General features: G+C 36.4%; 1 protein-coding gene across 3 annotated transcripts in view; it reads right to left on the bottom strand.

Moving 5' to 3' along the window:
- The window catches only part of TBC1D32 (TBC1 domain family member 32), a 190,395-nt gene that overhangs the window by 73,422 nt on the left and 93,771 nt on the right, over positions 1-23,202 (bottom strand). For all 3 annotated transcript variants that reach the window (XM_007190776.2, XM_057528103.1, XM_057528104.1), the window contains 2 exons: positions 21,815-21,931; positions 14,974-15,062 (listed from right to left, as the gene is read on the bottom strand). In XM_007190776.2, coding sequence (XP_007190838.2) covers positions 14,974-15,062; positions 21,815-21,931 — 206 coding nt within the window. The remainder of the gene's footprint in view (positions 1-14,973; positions 15,063-21,814; positions 21,932-23,202) is intronic.

The raw sequence follows: 23,202 nt of genomic DNA, 5'->3' as shown, positions 1-23,202 counted from the left end.
AGTTAGAATTAGATGGAGTCTACCTACCCCAGGCACAAACCCCCTTAGGTTGTTAGGCGTTATAGGTTACTTTTATCAAAATAAGAGAAGTTTCTGTACACCAAAAGACAGACAGTAATCACAGACCTTAGCTGTTCATTCTCTATTTCATACAATCCTAAGCAATGTGCAAATATTACCCACACTATTATAGCCTTATGGTTCCCAGGAACCCAAACAGTCTAGCGCTCAGGGATATGGTGTTGCTGTTTGAAGGTGGTGAAGACCTAAGAGTCTGTCTGCCTATAGCAAAGCTTTTGGAGGCATGTGGAAATATTACCCACACTATTATAGCCTTATGGTTCCCGGGAACCCAAACAATCTAGCACTCAGGGATATGGTGTTGCTGTTTGAAGGTGGTGAAGACATAAGAGTTTGTCTGCCTACAGCAAAGCGTTTGGAGGCATGACATGACTATTTAAAGTGGGGAAGGATCCAGGCCCCTGTAGTAACTCCATGAAAGCATTTGTATACCTGTGGTGATATTCAATCAAATCTACTGCCTTATTTGAGTCAGGTTTATTGATGACATCTAATAACAGCTTTCTCATCTCACCTCAGGCACTGAAGGCTAAGTCCCTATCTTTACTAGACATTTTATGCTGCATTGCTCAGTCTGCACATGTCTCCTGCCTTAGTGTATCTGTTCATTATATGTAACAAAAGACATAATCAGGATGAAGTCTCCTTACGAGAGTAAATTAACAAAGCCTCTAACTGAGAAGATACTGCTAATTTGGCCAATGTGAATACCAGGAGCAGTCTGCTTTCACCCAACATGGACAGTAATACATCTTTCATTTTATCAAAATTTAGTCCAGGGCAGCCTTGATTGTCATATCATCCCTCAGGTCATCATGAAAAACTACTCTACTGATGATATGTTAACTGGACCTAGGTGAAAAGGAAGTAGCTGGCATTCTACATGTTTTAGTAAAAAAAAAAAAAAAAAAAAATAGGTGTGCCAGAGAGTGAGAGATCCAAAAAACTGGGACATTTCATTGGCATCTCAGTGAAGTTTCTGAGTTCTAGTGGCCTAGAATGTCAAGATATCACGTGTAATATACATGATGTATTATTAAATCTTATACTATTTACCACCAAGGAAGTGACATAATGCATGATTTTAGCCTCTGTGAGTTTTAGAAGCAACACCTACAATATTTGGGTATGCTTCTCTGATTTATATCAAGTAACCCCTAACTATCAACTTTATGTGACCTAGAGGCTAGAATAAGATATGAGGCAGGCTCCAAATCTAGAACCTCTATCACTTGAGCCTTTAATCCAGTAGATTCAATGTTCAAACTTAATGGCTGATTAGATACTATACGGAGGTTCTAGCAAGGGGCAATACAAGATACACACATGGTCTTCTAACATTTTGGAGCAAATCCATGTTCTCTTTGTAAAATAAATATTCCTGTTTTATGATCCTTATTTGATAAACAATGTCCAGCCCCTGCCACCATGGCTACTTTGCTCATAAGCCCAGCTGAGTAAGCACTAGGGTAGCTGAGGAAAGAGGCTGACCCAAACAAAAGGGATTATTTTACCTCCTTTGCAGAAGGAGAGATCAGAGCATTGACATGAGTCAAAAATATTCCCTCAATCTGAGTGTATTCTCAGAGGATCATCTATATACCTCTTCCACCAATTTTCTTAAACCAATCCTCCAAGTGCTTAGAATAATACCTGACACACAGTAAGCACTGTTGTATTTGACATTATTATTACTATGCTTTTGTAGAAAAAATCTTGAGATAAATTACTGGTAGATACATTGGGAAAAACTAAGCAGATGGAAAAATAATGCCTTATTAATGCTAAGAAAAACAAATTTGGGGAGGAGAGGAAATTGAATGATAATATATCTCTTGAACTGACAGATAATAACATTTAATCTTTTTCAACACAATACCCCTTCCCTTAGCTGCGCTTGTCTCTGATTCAGAAGGTAAACCTCCAATGTTCTGCCGAAGTTGGGAAGAACAGTAACCTAGGCTGAGTGGGTAGGAATTGAGAGAATGTGAGGGCATATCTAAATCTTATTATTTGAACTAATCCTATTATTGAAAATCTTAGACCTTCACACCTAATCCTCTATTTTCATCTCCATTTTCAGTGGTGTCTCTAATTCCTAATATTTCTAGAATACTGTGATAAAAAGTTGCTTCTGGGCATTCATACTTTTAGCTTTGCTGACCTACTAAATCAGTTACAACTTACCCATTTGTTTTGTAGCTCCCAACATTATATTGTGGATATCTCCATCCCACAATCCTTTCTGAAAAAGTTATCTCCATCAAAACATGGGAGTAAACCAAGAAATAGGAAATTAAATCCCAGGTAAAAGAGAATCCAACTCAGAAGAGAGAAGAAGCAATTCCCAGGATGATGGTGAAGGGAAATCCCAGGAAGGCTGATATATAAGGCTAAAAGATCCTCCAGTACAAACACATGTGACATAAGAAAAAAAAGATAAAATATTACCTGATGTCCTTTAGTTTATTATTCACAAATATGAACAGGACATGGTCCCTGCCTTCAAGAATGTAAAAACCTTGAGACTATAAAATATAATTGGGCAGAATGGTTATAAGGCCCTTGACATTTATGTTGCAAAACAGTGGTCCCCAACCTCTTTGGCACCAGGGACTGGTTTCGTGGAAGACAATTTTTCTATGGACTGGGGGGCGGGGGTGGGGAATGGTTTCAGGATGATTCAATCACATTACATTTACTGTGCACTTTATTTCTGTTATTATTACATTGTAATATATAATGAAATAATTATACAACTCACCATAATGCAGAATCAGTGGGAGCCAAGAGCTTGTTTTCACTTGCCACTCACTGATAGGGTTTTGATACGAGTCTGCAAGCAATTGATTTATTATGGTCTCTGTGCAGTCAAACCTCTCTGCTAATGATAACCTGTATTTGCAGCCGCTCCCCAGCGCTAGCATCACCGCCTCAGCTCCACCTCAGATCATCAGGCATTAGATTCTCATAAGGAGCGTGCAACCTAGATCCCTCGCATGCACAGTTCACAGTACAGTTTGAGCTCCTATAAGAATCTAATGCCGCCGCTGATCTGACAGGAGGCGGAGCTCAGGCAGTAATGCGAGTGATAGGGAGCAGCTGTAAATACAGATGAAGTTTGGCTCTCTCACTGCTCATCTCCTGCTGTGCAGCCGGGTTCCTAACAGGCCACAGACCGGTACCAGGGGTTGTGGACGCCTGTTGTAAAACAATTCAATGTATGGGTCAGGCATTATATTCTCTGGAACCAGACCATCTGGGTCCATACACCAGCTTCATTAATTACTAGGTGTGTCATCTTAAAAGGCTTAACTTCTGTGGCTCAGCTGAGTCATTTTAAAAAATGAAGCTAATTAGAGTATCTATTTGATAGGGTGGTTCTAAAATTAAGAGATTTAAATGTGAAACTAATACCAGTACCTGGGACATAATGAGCACTATACAAGTGTTATGCAGCAGCAGAGGTAGTGTATTTTTTTTTTTTTTTAGGACAGTCTGGAAATACATTAGTAGATACACAGAAAATGAAGCAAATGGGAAAAAGCCATGCAATTGTTAACTTCAGAAAAAATAAAGTAGGAAAAAGGAAATAGTCATAGCATACTACTTGGCCCATAAATGAATAATATTTATATAGACACAATAATGTAAACTTTCAAAAGTGATTTAATCAAGATTGTGATGAAACTATATAGCAGGGAGAGAGGGAGAGCAGAGAAAACCTAAGTCTTAAGACTCGAAATTCTTTAAGACAAGAGATCAGGAACGTCCCTGGTGGTCCAGTGGCTAAGACTCCGCATTCCCAAGGCAGGGGACCCGGGTTCGATCCCTGGTCAGGGAACAAGATCCCACGTGTCATAACTAAGAGTTCACATGCTGCAACTAAAGAGCCCGCATGCTGCGACAAAGATCCCGCACGCAGCGACAAAGATCCCAAGTGTTGCAACTAAGACCCAACGCAGCCAAATAAATAAATAAATAAAATTTTTAGAAGTATTCAAAAAAGACAAGAGATCAAATCTAAATTTCAAAAATCAAGACATAGTATAAGCATGTTATTTAAAAATCTAGAGGTGATTACCAAAAGAAACAATTCAAGGACTTGAAAGTGGCAGCCTCTGAGGAGTGGGAGAAGGATAAGTAGAGGATTACTTATTCTGCATTCTTAAAACCTTTCCCATTCTCTCTGGCTGTTTAAACTATATACATTTATTGTCTTAAATAAACAAAAAATAGTGTTTGGTAGGTATCAAATAGACCATGAACTAATATCTTCTCCAGCTGCTCTGCCATAAAAAAGATAAACATAGACTCTTTGCTGGAATTGGAAAGTGAAGTTAAGCTGCACAGAATCTGGACTTATACTCAGTCCTTTGCTTCTGCTCAAATAATTAAATATTTGTTTTCTAAGCTCTAAATCATCTTTCTAAGAAAGTTATTTTCACCTCGTTAAATTTTACCTGTAATGTACCTGAATCAATATGATTTAATTTTGGTCATAAAGAAATGTTTTGGGTAAAGAAGTTACGAAAAATTTAAATGCCAATTTAACATTTCTAATGAGTTTGTCTACACTAGAAACCTGAAATAAAATTCCTCCTGAGGAAAGGATTTAGGTTTAACCATAGGAAACTGGCATTACTGACCTACAAAAACAGAAGTATTCTGAAGGAAAAAAAAACAAAAACAAAAACAAAACAAACCTTAAGTATATTCATTCAGTCAGAACTCCAGGGCAAAGAATTGTTAACCAGAGTTACCAGAATCCTAAAACTTGCAGGACTGAATGCTAAACATTAAGACTATAATTGGTGGCTTCCCTGGTGGCACAGTGGTTGAGAATCTGCCTGCCAATGCAGGGGAAACGGGTTCGACCCCTGGTCTGGGAGGATCCCACATGCCGCGGAGCAACTGGGCCCGTGAGCTACAACTACTGAGCCTGCGCGTCTGGAGCCTGTGCTCCGCAACAAGAGAGGAAGCGATAGTGAGAGGCCCACGCACCGCGATGAAGAGTGGCCCCCACTTGCCGCAACTAGAGAAGGCCCTCGCACAGAAACGAAGACCCAACACAGCCATAAATAAATAAATAAATAAACCCAAAGTTTAAAAAAAAAAAGAGCCTTTAAAAAAAAAAAAGACTATAATTGGTTACTGCTCTTAACAGATAACAATATGTTGTTATATACTTATTAAGAATAAAACATTAACTTTATATTGACCTTGTAAATTTTGAGATATTCTTATGTTTTATGTAATATTATAACATATAAACACACTAATTAAAGGATTCTTATGCACTGGATAAAAAAGGCTCTTAATATGTATCATTCTATAACCCCAAATAAATTACAGACATCTGATTTATCACTACACACAGATGCATAAAGTGCTGATGCTCACCAGGAGACATCAATATACCCTTGAATAGGTACCATTAGCATAATCTAGTTATAATCAAAGATAACTAGGCCAGCTTGTTTTTGTTAACAATGGGATCAAGCTATGAGGTGAACCAGCTCACACTAACCATACTGTGAGCCTCTGTGAGGTTCCCTGTGAGGGCTGACTTGAGGAGAGTCCATTTGCCCTGAATGAGTCAGGATAGTGAGAATTCTGCAGCTGAGCCACAGGCCCCACTTTCGTGGAAATGGGCATTTTACATCATTGCAAAGCTGGATTTTCAAATACCACACACACTATAATTTTCCTTTCCCTTACCTCTTCCTCCCCTTCACCCTCAGTGACTTAAAAATTGCGGAGTCATGATGCAAAGGTCTATGATTCTTTATCCATAAATCTTAGGACCAAGAATTTAAATTCTTATGCATTTAGCAACTACAGTATACATAGAGTCCAGAGCAATACCTCATAATCAAGCATATTAATATTTCTTTGGCAAAATATATTGATATTTAAATTAGGCAGGCTAAATAAAGACTACAAAGAATCTCATCACTTCAGGTAAGATTAGATGCAGATAGCAAATAAGTTCTTAGAATTTCAAGTCAGAAATTGTGGCACTTGAGGCAGGATAATGCCAAGTTAATACACATTATAATATTCAAAAGTTTAAAAGAATTTGTGCCTATAATGCATGGTATATAGAAATTTATTTTAAAAATCCAACCAAACATCTCTGAATTTCAATTCATTTCTGGAAGTGAAAATCAGGGTCTCCTTAATATGAATGTTTATTTGAACTGTTTCAAGGAATAAAACAATCTCTGAAATTTGGGCCTAATCTTTTCACTTGGTTTGGAATGTATCCTGAATATGGTAGACCCCCCATGAGTTGGCTAATAACCCAAATCAAATCTCACCACCAGAAGAATTCTCTGTTCTTAATTACTATATTCTTTGTATGTCACTTTTTTTTTTTTTTTTTTTTGGCTGCGCTGGGCCTTCGTTGCTGCGCATGGGCTTTCTCTAGTTGCGGCGAGCGGGGGCTACTCTTCGTGGCGGTGTGCAGGGTTCTCATTGCGGTGGCTTCTCATTGCAGAGCACAGGCTCTAGGCGCGTGGGCTTCAGTAGCTGTGGCACAGAGGCTCAGTAGTTGTGGCTTGCGAGTTCTAGGCTGCAGGCTCGGTAGTTGTGGCACATGGGCTTAGTTGCTCCGAGGCATGTGGGATCTTCCTGGACTAGGGCTGGAACCTGTGTCCCCTGCACTGGCAGGCGGATTCTTAACCACTGCACCACCAGGGAAGTCCTGTATGTCAGTTTTTAATTATCATCATCATATCATTAATGTGAGCAGATGGGCACTTGTCCAGGCTACTGCAATGGTTCTGTGAAGTTTACTCTTAGCTATCATCTCTACTTGAATGAAGTCCAAGAATGTTCTTTGTTTACCTCATGCTTGCAGTCATAAGCCTCTTCTCTCCACCCTGCCACTTTTTCCTAGTATTTCTTCCTTGAATACACTGAAACAACACATATCTAATAACAGTTTAATTACTTCCATGTATTCATCACCATAAATTCCATGTTATACTTTTATAAGCTCTAATCAAATACATCATGTGTGTATATTTTACTTAACCAAACGATACAAAAATCCAATACAAAAGATTTCCTTCTGATTAGTACACACAAACGAGCTAGTAAAAATGCAATACCAATTCCCTGCATGCTGATCAAAAACGAGAATGAGACAGGAATTACACACACACTAACCACACCTCCAAATCTGAAGCTTAAAGTTTCTGATACCTATAACCATATCTGAAGAGTAGAAAACAGAACAGGGTCAGTTTGCCAATAAAACTCTACATAAGCAGCAAAGAGTGAGCAGGGGCTGTGGAGAGCCTGCTCCCTAGCGCTATGTACCAAATTCATATCTCAGTTTCAGAAAGTGCTCTGGGATCTCCTGAAGCTGGTAGTTAGTTCAGACTTCTGTAAGTACCAACAGAGTATAGTTTTTGAACATACAAGTTTGCTGAACTTGTGTGGTATGCATAGCCAAATGTTCAATAAAATTTGGACATATGATCAAGAGAAAGCTTAGGGATAGATACACAGATATAGGGTTAGCCAGTAAAGAAGTGAAAATTGAAGCCACTGTGGAAAAAAAAAAAAATGGAAAAAGGACTAAAAAGACATACTCTACAACTCAGTTGGAAAAGTAAGTAGTGGAAAAGGAAAAGTCAACAAAAATGATTGGTCTCTTTATTTCTGGAATCCTTTTTACCAAAGTCATAGAATTCTCCCCAGCAGACCATATACAGCAGTGTAGCACTTAGTAGGAATTCAGTAACTATTTTCTCAATGAATGAGCCAAATGAAAGGAAAAAGTGTCGAAAGTGGGTAGAATATAAAATGGTACAGAGAAGTAAAATGAATCATAGAAAGAGAGCAGATAGAAATACATAAGGTATGAAAATATGCCTACACTTGAACTAAGCAAGCCCATTTCTAAAAATTAGTTTCAAAGAAATAATTACGGAGAGATATTTATAAAGATGTATATTAAAAAAAATTAAAATAAGCTACATGTATGAAAAACAGAAAGGTGGGATTTATCCATGTACTGGAATATTATTTAGTCCTTTAAAATTACGATATAGATAAATACTTATAGGTATGAAAGAATAATTTAAAATAATTAAGGCAGTTTAAAAACAATAAGCACATTTTTCAAAAAAGTATTTTCAGCCAAAGGAAATATAGGCATGAAGAGGCTAGTGGTGGTTGTCTTTAAGAGGTATGAGTTTTCCCTTAAGAGGATAATGAGTATTGTTTTCTTTTGTTTTCATTATATTCCAATTATTCTATATAAATAGGAATTCTTTGATTAAGTAAGAATTCTGAATCAGTTATGATATCTTCGATTAGCAACAGACCATTTGATTATTTTCTTTAAATTAACTTAATAGAATAAAATTAAACATTGGATATGTGCATGTGTGTATATCCAAAATCCAAAATGTGGATAGTTTTGTAGTCATATTATATTCTAACTTCCAATGTTAAAAAAAGATTACAAGAGAATTTTAAAATTATTTCTTATTACCAGTGTTAATAAGATTTAACTCTAGTTAGCATCTGGGTCACTGGAAATAAATAATTTGGCGATTTGTTGTGATGGAATATTAACACTTGTCTATGTTCAAGATAACCAGGCTGTTTCTAAACTGAAAAACAAATATGTATTTTTCACTTTTCCTCTTAAAGTCATCTTGCAGGTCAAACTTTTTACAAAGTTAGTTATACATAAAACTGTTCATTATACTATGTATAAAACTTACTGATTGATAAATATAAAATAACTGAAACAGCAAATGATTAATTTTAAAGGCTATTCTTTAAGTATAGATTCCTGAGTTTTGCTTTGTAGAAAATTAACAAATAGGTCACATTAGGGTTTCAAGTAAAGAAGTAATAGGTTTTAGGAGAACTATATTAACATTTTTAACCATATTAAATTTTAATGTGTATAATTAAGAATGACTACCTAAGATTTAAGATGTTAAAAATAAGCAATTCTACAGTCTATAACTAAAACTTAATTTTTAGTTTGATATAAAGAAAACTATTAATATTAAATAATGATGTAATTCTTTCTCTATAAGATATACAGTTTTCATACTGAAATAAAATATTCTAGGGAAGAGTATAAAATTCCTCTAACCTACAGGTGGTTGAGAAAATCTTAAACTGCTAAGCCTTGAGCAACATCAAAAGTTTCCGGGGAATATTACAACAATAAGAAAAGGCAACAAGAGCAAAGATGAACAAGCAGGACTACATGAAACTAAAGTGCTTCTGCACAACAAAGGAAATCAACAGAATGAAAAGGCAACCTACATAATGGGAGAGAAAAAGTTGCAAATCATATATGTGATGAGGGGTTAATATCCAAAATATATAAAGAACTCATATAACCCAATAGCCAAAAAAAAAAAAAAAAAAAATCTGATTTAAAAATGGGCAGAGGGTCTAAATAAACTTTTTTCCAAAGACAACATACAGATCGCCAACAGGTACATGAAAAGATGCTCAACATCCCTAATCATCAGGGTAATGCAAATCAAAACCACAATGAGAACACCTCACACTTGTTCGAATGGCTATTTTCAAAAACACCAAGAAATAATGTTAGTGAGGATGTGGAGATAAGAGAACTTTTGTGCACTGCTGTGGGAATGTGAATTGGTACAGCCGTCATGGAAAACAGTACAGAGGTTCCTCAAAAAATTAAAAGCAGAACTACCATAGAATCCAGCAATTCCACTTCTAGGTATCTACCCAAAGAAAATGAAAACACTAATTCAAAAAGACATATGTACCCTCATGTTCACAGCAGCATTATTTATAGTAGCCAAGACATGAAACAAACTGCCATTGATGAAAAAAATGGATAAAGAAAATATGGTATATATAATGAGAGTATTCAGCAATAAAAAACAAAATCTTGCCATTTGTAATAATATGGATGGACTTTGAGGGTATTATAGTAAGTGAAATAAGTCAGAAAGACAAATACTGTATGATCACTTACATGTGGAATTAAAAAAACCAAATAGCTCAGATACAGAGAACAGACTGGTGATTGCAAGGGGTGGGGGGTGGGGGGCAAAACGGGTGAAGAGCCTATTCCGTATTTGACAGCTGCTAAGACAGTAAATCTTAAAAGTTCTCATCACAAGAAAAAAAAGATTCCTGTAACTATGTATGATGATGATCTTAACTAGACTTCTGTGGTGACCGTTTCACAATACATACAAGTATCAACTCATTATGTTACACACCTGAAATTAATGTCATGTTAATTACAGCTCAAATTATTGAGGACAAAAACCTCCTTGTGCCTTAATTAGTGCCCTTAAAAGACAGGTGTTCAAGAAAATAATTTGCACCCAGCATACAATAAATGTACAACTTTCTTTAAAAAAGTTTCCAGGCAACTGTTTTAATCAAGAGATTTAGCAAATGAATGTTAAACAAATAACCAAAAAGTACTTGGAAATGTGGTGGACATGAAAGTAAAAGAAAATGATACTCCCTTGGGAAGTTTAAGTTTTAGTCAGAGATAGAAATAAAATTAAGAATGTGTGACGGGCTTCCCTGGTGGCGCAGTGGTTGGGAATCTGCCTGCTAATGCAGGGGACACGGGTTCGAGCCCTGGTCTGGGAAGATCCCACATGCCACGGAGCAACTGGGCCCGTGAGCCACAATTGCTGAGCCTGCGCGTCTGGAGCCTGTGCCCCGCAACGGGAGGGGCCGCGATAGAGAAAGGCCCGTGCACCGCGATGAAGAGCGGTCCCCGCACCGCGATGAAGAGTGGCCCCTGCTTGCCGCAACTGGAGAAAGCCCTCGCACGAACCGAAGACCCAATACAGACAAAAATAATAAACAAATAAATAAATAAAAAAGAAAATCCTTTAAAATAATCTGTTAAAAAAAAGAATGTGTGAATGACCAAAAAGTCAAAGGACATTCAGGAAAATTATCAGAGTGTTCTTATAGTAAGTCATGGAGAAAGTAATTCATGAAGCAAGCTTTGTCTTGAAGGATGATCCAAATTTGTACAAAGACAGCAAAAGTGAAGACAATATTCAAGACAAACAGGTATAGAGGCAATAATAAACACTGTGCTTGAGGGAGATAAGTCTAACCTACTCAGAGCATTAGTTCAGGCTGAGGAAGGCGGAAAATATTATACACAGGAAAAGTGGAGATATTCTGGAGCTCCTTGAAAGGCCCATAATAGAGTCTGGAATTGCCAGTTATTTAAAATGGGAAGATGGAGAGCTTTATAAAGATGCTATTCTCCTCTGCATTAACTACCTCACATTTTTCATTATCTTAAAATCCAATTCCTCACTAGGTAGCCAGGTTAAAGAGAATGAGAACCACATCATATTCACACATTATTACATCCCCCACATGCAGCACAGAGCATACTGTCTAAAAGTGAATTATAATGCTCAAACCACTTGCAGTGTTTTATATAATCTTTGTTCTTAACCTCTGAGGAAATGCTGGGGAAATAATTACTACTGGAGTGAAAAACCAGCTATTTGAAATTCAGCAATTCCTTCTGTTTCACTAGGGTTTCTTTTCCTTTTCTATAAAATTCATTTAGAATTTAAAATAGAAACTATATTATGATTCCATTTTTATAAAATATTTCCATATAGCTATTCTTCTGCCTGTATATGCATAGAAGACATCTAGAATGATTTTCCTCAGTGTTAATAATATCACTTTCAGAGTTAGGAGGAATTTCATTTAATTTGTTATATTTAATTTCCTGCATTGGTTAATTTCTTTATAATAAAGACAAATTATTGTTTGAAACACAAAGAAAGAAAGTTAAGATGACTCAAGATTGAACAACTAAATAGATAGTTGGGCCACTTAATGAGATGGAAATGAAAGATTTGTTTTGTTTTTGTGGGAGGAGACCCAAGAGTTCAATTTTAGACAAGTTTGTGATATCTGAGAAATGTATGAATGGAGATATCAGGATGCAGTCATATATATGAGTCTGGTAGCTCAGAATGATGGTTTAGATTGGGGATATAAATTGGGGCATCCGTTGGCATACAGATGATACTTAAAGGCAAAGGAGTAAGTGCATGAACTAGGGGCAGAGTGTAAAGAAAAAAAGTGGACCCAGGACCAAGCCCTGAGTATTCTAACATTCAGAGGTTGCTTAGAGAATGAAAAGGAGGAGAAACTGCAGCCATAGGAGTAAGTGGTATCACAGAAGCTACAAGAACTTTCACATAGAAATGGCCCATTATGTCAAATGTTACTTACAGTTAGATGAGAATCAAGAGAAGAATCCACTAGATTCATCAGCATAAAAGTTATAAGTGACCTTGAGATGAGCAGGATGTGCAGTTCTGACAGAACTGTGAAGTCAATGTCAAATCTAAGGGGGCTGAGGAGTAAGCAGAGGTGAGCAAGTAGGGACAGTTCGTATAGATATGTTTTGCTGCAAGAGGCAGAGAAATAGGACAGTGACTGCAGAGAGATGTGATGTCGAGGAGTTTCTTTGTGCGTGTGTTTTGTTTCATTTCATTGTAAAGTGGGACATGTGAAGGCATGTCTGCACACTGATACCAGTAGTAGAAAAGGACAGGTTGGAACTGGAAACAAAGAGGATAGGAGGGCTAATCAAAGGAGCAACCTTCTTGTATATTAGTCATTTACAATATAAGATTTGTAAGACGATCCTGGCAAATAAAAATTCAGACACTTAAATAGAATGTGATGCTGTTGAATGTGAAAATCCACATTTCCTTAAGCCCCAAATTAGCCTCATCTAAGAGCTGTGGTAAACCTAAAGAAATTGTATCAAACTTACCATCATGCTAGTCTAGATTTTTGAAGCAAGGGGAAAAAAAATAAAGTGAATGGAACAAAGCAATGCTAAATGTAGAAATCAAACACATTAATGAGATGATTTGCTGGGAGGGAACGGTACAATTAAAAACAAAAAACTGTGGGAGTGAAAGAAAATGATACAGGCAAAAATCTGAAATACATAGAAACACAAGATTTACATAATACTAAGCTATGATTTAAATTATCACCACTGGACCTCAGTGACCAATGCTAGACTGAAATAGTAGGCAAATGAAAGTAAACTTTCATCAAAAAATGAAAGTTTCATTTAAAAAATGAAAGTAAACTTTCATCGAAAAATGAAAGTTTCATTTAAAAAATGAAAGTTAACTTGAGATGCATAACTTAAAAATACAACTGAGTATTATAAGAATGGACTTCAAAATACCATGAAATTTCTTGTCAAAGAAAAATTTGTGAAGACACATAAAATTAAAATACAAACTTTTCCTCAAAAAGTGGTTTTGTCATTTTCTTTGTCTGAATGCTGATATTGTAGACAGCACATTTCTTGGCAGATGTGGAAGACTACTGAGATACTGAAAAAATGAAGTCAATTTATTTCCTAAGTAAAACTCAAAAACCGTATACAGCAAGCAGACAGATATAAAGAAACACTTGAAGTACTGCTACTTTATATCTATTACTAACATTTTTATAGTGCTTGCTATGTGCCAAGCACTGCTATAAGCCCTTCTAATTTTTCATATGTAAGTCTCATGGTAACTCTGTGAGGAAAAGTATATAATTATCCTCCATTTTACAGATTAGTAACTGAGATCTCACTTCACAAAACTAGTAAACAGTAGGTAGACTGACTCCAGAGTCCATGTTGCTGACCACTATATCGCACGGCTATTATACGCATCAACAATGGGATGGCAAATTTTCTAGTGTAGGATAGAATGACTCCATTTAGACATTATGAGAAAGCATACACTATGCAAATTAATATATTTTATTCCCAGGAGCATTTTATTTCTTGGATTGCTTTTTACATGACTTAAAATCCTACTGTTAAATATTTTGCCAGAAGAACACCAAAGAAAATATTACTCTATAAAAGAAAGAAAACATACAGAAAAAAAAAATTCACTCAACATATTAATAACAAGAGACCAAAATCTATGTTCTATAATTAGAAAACTCAGAAACATACTTGCTATGCAAAAGGAGATTCTACTGATAGATTTTCCCCAGAATTCCTCATCACTGCTTGCTATATGATTATCTGATGCTATTCACAGAAAGTTAAAATTTAATGTGAAAGTACGTTTTGAGATACAGAGCATATCACCACAAAGAACTATAATAGCTGCAGCTTTTTTTCCTACCTTCTTTGAACTATAAAGTCCAAAAATGAAGCTCAGCTATTAATGAATGTAAAAAAAAAAAAAAAAAAGGCTTAAGACTTATAATATACACTACCATTAGAGAATTCTAATTTTAGAAAAGTAATTGCTTTATTTCTTAGGTAGAACATTCTCTCTGACCCCCTCTCCCTCATACATACTTGAAAAAGTTACTTTGCTAGTAGAAAGGAAATGATGAACCTATGAAAGTGAAAATTTTCTTTAATTCAGCTGCTTTTAAATGTTAAGGAATATAAATTCAACCAGAAAATATTTAAACCTTGGGTTAAACAGTATGATTAACATTGAGGAGCAACATTTGGGCAAGATAAATCATCCATTTCTAGGCCTCTTTCAAGACTACATTATGGCAGGAGTCCAAACCAACACCAATCCAGGGAAGCCCCAGTTGACTCCTGAGTAAACTGAATGGTCCACAGAATGCCTCTAATGAATCGAGCAAAAGTGAAAGACACTGTGATAATACAGAACCTAAATGTGGCAAAGGCCATAAAGTAAAAATCTAATGACTATAATTTACTCTGTAATATTACAGGAAGACAAATTACCTTTAAACATGCTTTAAAAATTAGCTTATTTTAAATACGTTTTAAAAGTATATAGAACATATCCTTAACTGTTTTTGCAATAAGAAAACATCACGTGAAATTCAGCATCTTACCTTAGACCAAAGATGTGTGATTGTTCATAGTTGAATAAAGAACGAATCTTGGCTTCAGAATTCAAAATTATAAGTCTGTCAATAATATCCTGTAAAAGAGACTTAGAGTTAGACTGTTCTTGGCTGAAACCATTTAAAGAAAATCAAATCAACAAATATTTATTTAGATTTGTGGTTCTCAAACTCGGCTTTGCATTTGAATGTAGGGAGCTGTCTAAAAAAACTTTTTAATTAAGCCTAAATCTCACCCTTAGAGATTCTGAATTAATTGGTGTGGGTGTGGTATGAGCATCAAGACTTGTAAACATTCCTGAAATGAATCAAATGTTTAGCCAAAGCTGCTTATTGCAGCCAGTTAAATACTGTTTAAACTGCTAAAAATGTAAACTACCTTGAAAAACAAATATGAACTCTAAAAATATGAAGCATGAACAGTGGATTTAAATAGTTTTATCTAGGAACTATTTGAGATTTTATTAATAGATATTCTCTGCTCATGTAAATCAGTGGTTTCCAACCCTGAGCAAACACTGCAATCACCTAGAGAACTTAAAAAGTAAATATAGGGCCTCCTTGGCGGTGTAGTGGTTAAGAATCCGCCTGCCAATGCAGGGGACAAAGGTTCGAGCCCTGGTCCGGGAAGATCCCACATGGCGCAGAGCAACAAAGCCCGTGCGCCACAACTACCCAGCCTGCGCTCTAGAGCCCGTGCGCCACAACTACTGAGCCTGCTCTCTAGAGCCCGCGAGCCACATCTACTGAGCCTGCATGCAACAACTACTGAAGCCCGCGCGCCTAGAGCCTGTGCTCCGCAACAAGAGAAGCCACCACAATGAGAAGCCTGCGCACCGCAACAAAGAGTAGCCCCCGCTCGCTGCAACTAGAGAAAGCCCACGCACAGCAAAGACCCAACACAGCCAAAAAAAGAAAAAGAAAAAAAAAAAAAAAAGTAAATGTAATAGCTGCCCAAGCTCTATCCCAAAGCAATTAAGTCCCTATCCCTGGGGTATGATTCTGGCGTTAACGTCCTTGTGAAAGCTTCCCCAAGTTGTTGCAATGGGTAACCATGCTTAAAAATCACTGATGCAAGTACAGAGAGAACCTGATGCCTAGGTGCCATCAATTGTCCCAAGCACTGACAATTTAAGCCCATCACAAAATTTTGAGCATTCTCTAAAAGGCTTTCTTTCTATAAGACCTGGCTTTTGTGCATATCTTTGGGTTCAGGCCTAAGAAATTTATTCATAGCAAATAGTTGCCTCTCTCATTGATCATTTTCCTGACCAAGAAACGTTACTTTCCATGAGTTTAAATTCAAGATATTTCTGTAACCAATAGGGCAAAAGAAGAACGGTTATGCTAGGGAATAAAGTCACATATTTTCTGAGGTCTATGTAGATGATAGTACAAACATATCAAATAAGTAAGAGGCCAGGAAATAAGCCTGTAAGGAGGAGGAAATAATGGATCTAAAAATCACATCTGAAAAATACTAAACAAGACACAGTAAAAACTGGATTTTGTATGAACTTACCAACTGAAAGCTTACATGAAACACTTAGGAATGCATTTACCATTCTACAAATATCTTGTAAAATGTGTAAATAATATTAGCACAAAGTTTACAATCAGCAAATATTAAATAAACTGCCTAACAATGAAGAATGAAAGGATTGCTATCTTAAATAATCTGTCCTTGTTGGCTGCTACTTAGCTGGACACTCATTTCAGAACAGTACATGACACCTTGTGACTCCAAAGTTCTAGTTCTGAATCTAAGTACTAGATACTGTAAGAATACAAGGTAGAGAATGTATTACCAACAAGCTAATAGCAGCTATCTATCAATGATAATGCATTTTCAGAGAACAAATGTTACAGTAAATAAATTCTTCTTCAAGGAGGATTACACTGATAGATCACCACTTAGGGAAGTAAAGGAAACTCCCGGGAAGCCCACCTTATGGAGAAATTCAGTTTCTAAGCACTACAATGTGTGTCAATAAGGCAATCAGTTTCCTAAATTAAGCAACAGCTTCTGATAAATAAGTTAGTGCAAGTAAGACTTGGGACTCAAAAAGGAGTCTGAAACTCTGTGCTTTTTTAAAAGCATATTGTCTAGCTTGAGAATATGTTCAATAATCTAGTAAGCCAGAATGAAACCAAGACTGGAAAAACAAAGAGGAATATGCATTCTCTATAAATCAATATATGTTTGAGTGCCTATTCTGTTGACAACTGTCCCAATGGTTGTGTTTGTGCTATCTGATCCCTTTTATTTAAGAAAGGGCCAAGTGAAAGGTGAGGAATATGTCAACCATAATGCCAATACTCCTATACCTGCACTATTAAGAGTGGTTTGTGATTGGTTAGTCCATAAACATCCATGAACAAAACTCAGTCTTTTAAGGCCCTCCCTCGGGATTTTTCAGTGGGGAGTGTCTTAGTCCATTCTGGATGCTGTAATAGAATAGCATAGACTGAGTGGCTTATATATAACAGAAAGTTTATTTCTCACAGTTCTGGAGGCTGGTTAGTCCAACATCAAGTTGCCAGAGATTTTGTGTCTGGTGACGACCTACTTTCTAGTTCACAGACAATGTCATCTTTTTGCTGTGTCCTCAGATGGCAGAAGGGGTGAGAGGTTTCTCTAGGGTTTTTAATAAGGCACTAGTCACCCCATAAAGACCTTACCTCCAAATATTATCACACTGGGAATGACGTTTCAACATATGAATTTTGGGGGTATACAAACATTCAGTCTATAGACAGGACGGAGAGGAAAACGCCACTCTGGTGGTGTAGTGAGTTGAATGGTGACTCCCTCTAAATAAAAGATATGTCTATGTTCTAATCCCCAGAACCTATGATTGTTACCCTATTTGGAAAAAGTGTCTTTGCAGAGGTAATTAAATTAAGGATCTTGAGAATAAGATTATCCTGTATTAGGCAAGTGGGCCCTAAATCTAATGACAAGTGTTCTTATAAGAGAAAGACAAAGGGAGATTTAAGAAAGAAAAGGAGACGGCCATGTGAAGATGGAGGCAGAAATTGGCGGGATGCAGCAACAAGCCATGAAATGCCTGAAACCACCAGAAACGAGAAGAGGCAAGGAAGGATTCTCCCCTGGAAACTTTGGAGGGAATGTGGTCCTGTTGACACCCTGATTTCAGACTTCTGGCCTCCAGAACTGAGGGAGGATAAATTTGTTGTTTTAAGCCACCCACTTTGTGGTAATTTGTTATGGTAGCCCTAGGAAACTAATACAAGGGGGGGATGGTGAATGTGTCAGTATGGAATGACAGGTAGTCCCCTCCCGTGTGTTCTCCTATAGAGGACACCATCTGCAGAAGAACATATTAATAATAATTACAGCAAACAATTATATAGCACTTATCTGCCAGTCAGTGATTTAAACTTTTATATTTAATTTAATTCAATTCATTTAATTCTTACAACAACCCTGAGATAGTAACAGTATTGCCCTCTTTTTAACAGAGGAGAAAATGGGTCAAACTTGTCCAAGGTCACACAGCTTGTAAGAGGCAGAACCAGGAATCTAATCCAGGTAGTCTGGCTTCAGAATACAAACTCTTAACCACTATACTATGTATATGCCTTTCAATAAAGTCAAAATGGAGAGCAATAAAAGGAAAGGGGGTGGGGAAAGCAAGAGAGACAGATGTCGACCTGACTGAATTCAACTTGTCCCTGATTTTTCCACTTGTCCCTGATTTTATTGCAAGATGGTAAGTCAATTCCTTGTCCCTGATTTTATTGCAAGATGGTAAGTCAATTCCTTTTTTGCCTAAACTAATTCAAATTGAGTTCCTCCAATAACTAAAGGGGTCCAACCTAATATACAATGTATATAAATAGACAGAAAAGAAATAGAAAAGCAATTGAAAAATATATCTGTCAGAGGAAAAGAATATTTTGTGTCATTCATCTTTAATATACACAAGTAGTACAAGTTGGAAGTTGTTCCAGGGCTTAGAATTTTAGTAGATATTCAATAGGAAACCATGAAGAGTGAAGGCCAAATATTCTTAAAGTATAAAGAATTTCTTAAAATTGAGAAGCATAACACAAATAGAAAAAAAGCAAAAATAAGTTGAAAGACAACTATGAGAAGAAGAAACGTCAATGGACATTAAACATATGAAAAGATACTCTGCTCATAATGAGAAAAATATAAATTAACACTTCTTTCCTGTCAGACAAATATCTAAACCACTGACCACATTATCTTCTATGAGCCTGCCAGGAAACAAGCACTACAGTATCTTATTGATGGGAATGCAGAAGGATTATTCCCTGTGGTTGGAAATCTAGCAATACATACCAAAATTACATATGAATTTACCTTTCAACCCAGTGATCCCACTTATAGAAATCCAGCCCAAAAATCAGTAGTAGGCAGAATTCTAAGATGGCCCCAAGATTCTCAGGCCTTAAACACTAATGTATCAGTAGGTAGTGCTGTAAAGAGATTTTGCAGATGTAATTAAAGCCCTTAATTAGTTGATTTTAAGAGGAGATTATCAGGGTGGCTCTGATCTCATCACATGAGACACTTAAAAGCAGAGTTTTCTCTGACTGGTCACAGAAGAGGAAGTCAGAGAGATTCAAAGCATGAGTGAAGTTCTTCAATGCTGACATGGAGGGAACAATCTGACAAAGCCCTGAAAGCAGCCCCTGGCTGACAGTCAGCAGGAAATCAGGCACTTCAATCCCACAACTATAAGAAACTGACTTCTGCCAATAACAAGAATGAATATGTTATCAGGGATTTTTCCCCAGAGCCTCCAGACAAGCACTCAGCCTGGCCAACATTTTTATATCAGTCTTATTAATACTCTGAGCAGAAAGCCCAGGTGCACAGTACTTGACTTCTGACCTATAATAAGTGGGTGTTTTAATTTGCTAAGTTGGTAGCAATTTGTTATGCAGCAATACAAAAAAAAAAAATTACAGACATACTGGTAAACACAAGATAAGCCAAGGCTATTAATTTTGGCATAATTGATAATAGCAAAAGACTGAAAGAAACCAAGCGTTCACCAATAGACAACTGGATAAATAAACTCTAGTACGTCCACACAAGAGTACTATGTAACTGTAAAAAAGCATGAGTAAGAGCTCTACGTAGCCCTAAGGAGTAATCTCAAAGATAGAGGATCAGGACTTCCTGGTGGTCCAGTGGTTGAGAATCCATCTTCCAATGCAAGGGATGAGGGTTTGATCCCTGGTCTGGGAAGGTCCCACATGCCACGAAGCAACTAAGCCCGTGCGCCACACTACTGAGCCTGTGCTCTAGAGCTCGCGAGCCACAACTACTGAGCCCAAGCACCACAACTACTGAAGCCCACGTGCCTAGAGCCCAGGCTCCGCAACAAGAGAAGCCACCGCAATGAGAAGCCCGTGCACTGCAATGAAGAGTAGTCCCTGCTCATTGCAACTAGAGAAAGCCTGCACGCAGCAACAAAGACCCAACGCAGCCAAAAATAAATAAATAAATTTATTAAAAAAAACTAAATAAAAGACCAATCCTAACATAAGTGGAAAGATATTTCTGACTATGCACTGTAGAACATCCACGAAAACTTGAGAACAAACATCCAAGCCATTGCGCTAGATTAAATAATTCATTTGTACTTGTGTTCCATAATAGATTTCAATAAAGGTAATAATATTAGAAATATTTTCAAAAACCATTCACTGGATATCTACTATGTTCTATATGTAAATGTGACTAAGATATCCTACTTGCTTTCAGGCCCTCACAGTATAGTAAGGAAGACAGGCACATAAATGGCTAATTACAAAACTACTTAAGAAGTGCCAAGATACAGAAATTGAGACACAGATGTAGAGAACAAATGTATGGACACCAAGGGGGGAAGGCCGCGGCGGGGTGGGGATGGTGGTGTGCTGAATTGGGAGATTGGGATTGACATGTATACACTGATGTGTATAAAATGGATGACTAATAAGAACCTGATGTATAAAACAAAAATAAAATTAAATTTAAAAATTAAACAAAAAAAAAGAAGTGCCAAGATAAAGTAAGGATAAGATAAAATTGGAACACTTCAAGAATATAAAAGTTTAATGATAAAAATACCTACCTTTATATTTCATTCATATAAATCATCAAAAATTTCCCAAAGTAGAGAAAGTTTAAAAAAATAAAATGTTTAGGGTCAAAAAGAATTAGAATTCAAAATGTCAAAACCATAAAAAAAAAGACAAGACACAGGACAAAGTGACCAGAAATAAAAGTAATGATTAACAATGGAATTTCAGAACTAAATAATTCTTTACTAATGCATATATACACATATTTATGTGTGTTCAATTCATAAACTTACCCAAAGATGAGGAACTAAATGTCTCTGAATGATTAAAACAAATTACCCATCTTGGAGTATGAATATAAAATAAGTCTCAAATTAAATAAATATGTATATACTGCCCTCATGGGGCAGTAATATGTAGTTCATTTAAAATATAAGCAGAAAATGCACTGGACTCTTTGGATACAATTTATTAACGTAAGTCACCTAAAAATAATTCATACACATACTTCTATATATGCCAAATCTCTTTCCTAGTTGGGAAGCCTTAACTTTGTTATTTCAATAGGTGCCACCACTGTTAGACAGCCGGATCAAAGATTCCATTTACAGATAATTCAGAAGCTAACATTCTATAGGTTAATAAATCAAACAGTCTTTAAATGTGATTTAGTATACCTTTTTTCTGTTAAATTGCATTTTTACTACAAATCTTAAAAAGTGGCACTATAAAAGTGAAAGATTAAAAGAAAATGACTTACAATAACACTTGTTGGGACTTCACGAAGAGAATATTCTTCTTTATTAGGAAGACCTTGATTGCCTACAAGCTCATAAACAGCAGGATAAGATAACAGGTTCACCAGTGCTAGAAAAGACTGGGGCGGGGGGAGGTGGGAGGGGGAGAAAAAACCAATCGTTCAAATGGTTCATTTTTTTTTTTTTTAACCACATCCATGGAAGAGTCATTAATGCAAAGGGCAACTTTTAAAATAAGCCTAATCAATCCATATAACTGAAATATATGCATCTATGATAAGTACAAAATAGTTAACGTCAACGATAATCCATGTACTAACAATACATAACAACTGTAACAAAACATAAATGAGAACTGGAAAATACTTTAAAATATCACATATCTCTTGAAAGTTAGGTTCTGACAAAAAATGAAATGAGCCATCATTCTCATTCTTTGCACTGTTATATCTGATGCATAAGAAAATATAAGAAAAATACTTTGCGGCTCTGGAGCAAGATAATAATAAATTCTATACATTACAGCACTCAGGTCACAAGGCTATCTTTATCCTTTAACTACATTCACTGGAAATTCAAGTAACCTAAATATAGTTATTAGAAAAAGCCATGGCTTTTCCTATCAAAACCAGCTCATTTTCTGGTGCAATCTTACCAAGTTAATCTCTCCGTGAAATTTTTAAGCTCCTGCTCGTCTTATCGACAAGAATCTGAATATTTTTCTCCAGCACAGTTCATTCTTTGGATTCCCTATGCAGAAGCATGCAGTGGTTGCCCATTACTAAATATCAGATCTAAACTCCTTAGCATGACTTTCAAGACACTTTACTAATTGACACTTTTCTTCTCTTCACAGTGTCAAAAGCCTCAATTCCCCCGTTAAGTTTCTTCAGCTTGAAGTCACCACTGCAGTTAATCAAATCTGCCTGTGGTCTCCTTCAAGTGACTGCCGCATACACAAACCTCTTATCCTACTAACGAGCTCCCTCTTGCCCTCCCACTTACTCATTATCCTACTTCATTAAGCTTTCAAATGTTTGCCACATTTGTTTCTAGAAGGCTTTCCAATTAAGTCTGTCCCCCTCTAGAAGGTCTGTATTCTGCCAATACTTGTATATTTAGTTTGTATTGTATTAATTGCACTTATTTGTAACTACTAAGTTTTCTGCTTGTCATTTTAAAATGTTCACTAGACTCAGAAACTCTGAGGATCAAACACATTAAGAATTTTCACTAAAATCAGAACACTGAGGTAATTAAAAGAATAGTTAATTCAATCTCTCATTTAATAGATGAGAAAACTTGAGGACCAGAAAAGTGAAGTGACTTGGCCAAAGACATATAATCAAAAAATTGGTAGCAGAACTAACCGTATTTTATTTCCAGGCTA

This window comes from Balaenoptera acutorostrata, chromosome 14 (assembly GCF_949987535.1).
Source record: "Balaenoptera acutorostrata chromosome 14, mBalAcu1.1, whole genome shotgun sequence".
NCBI classification, from domain to species: domain Eukaryota; kingdom Metazoa; phylum Chordata; class Mammalia; order Artiodactyla; family Balaenopteridae; genus Balaenoptera; species Balaenoptera acutorostrata.
The sequence above is the reverse complement of the archived record's forward strand: the minus strand, read 5'-3'. Positions and strand labels throughout refer to the sequence as shown.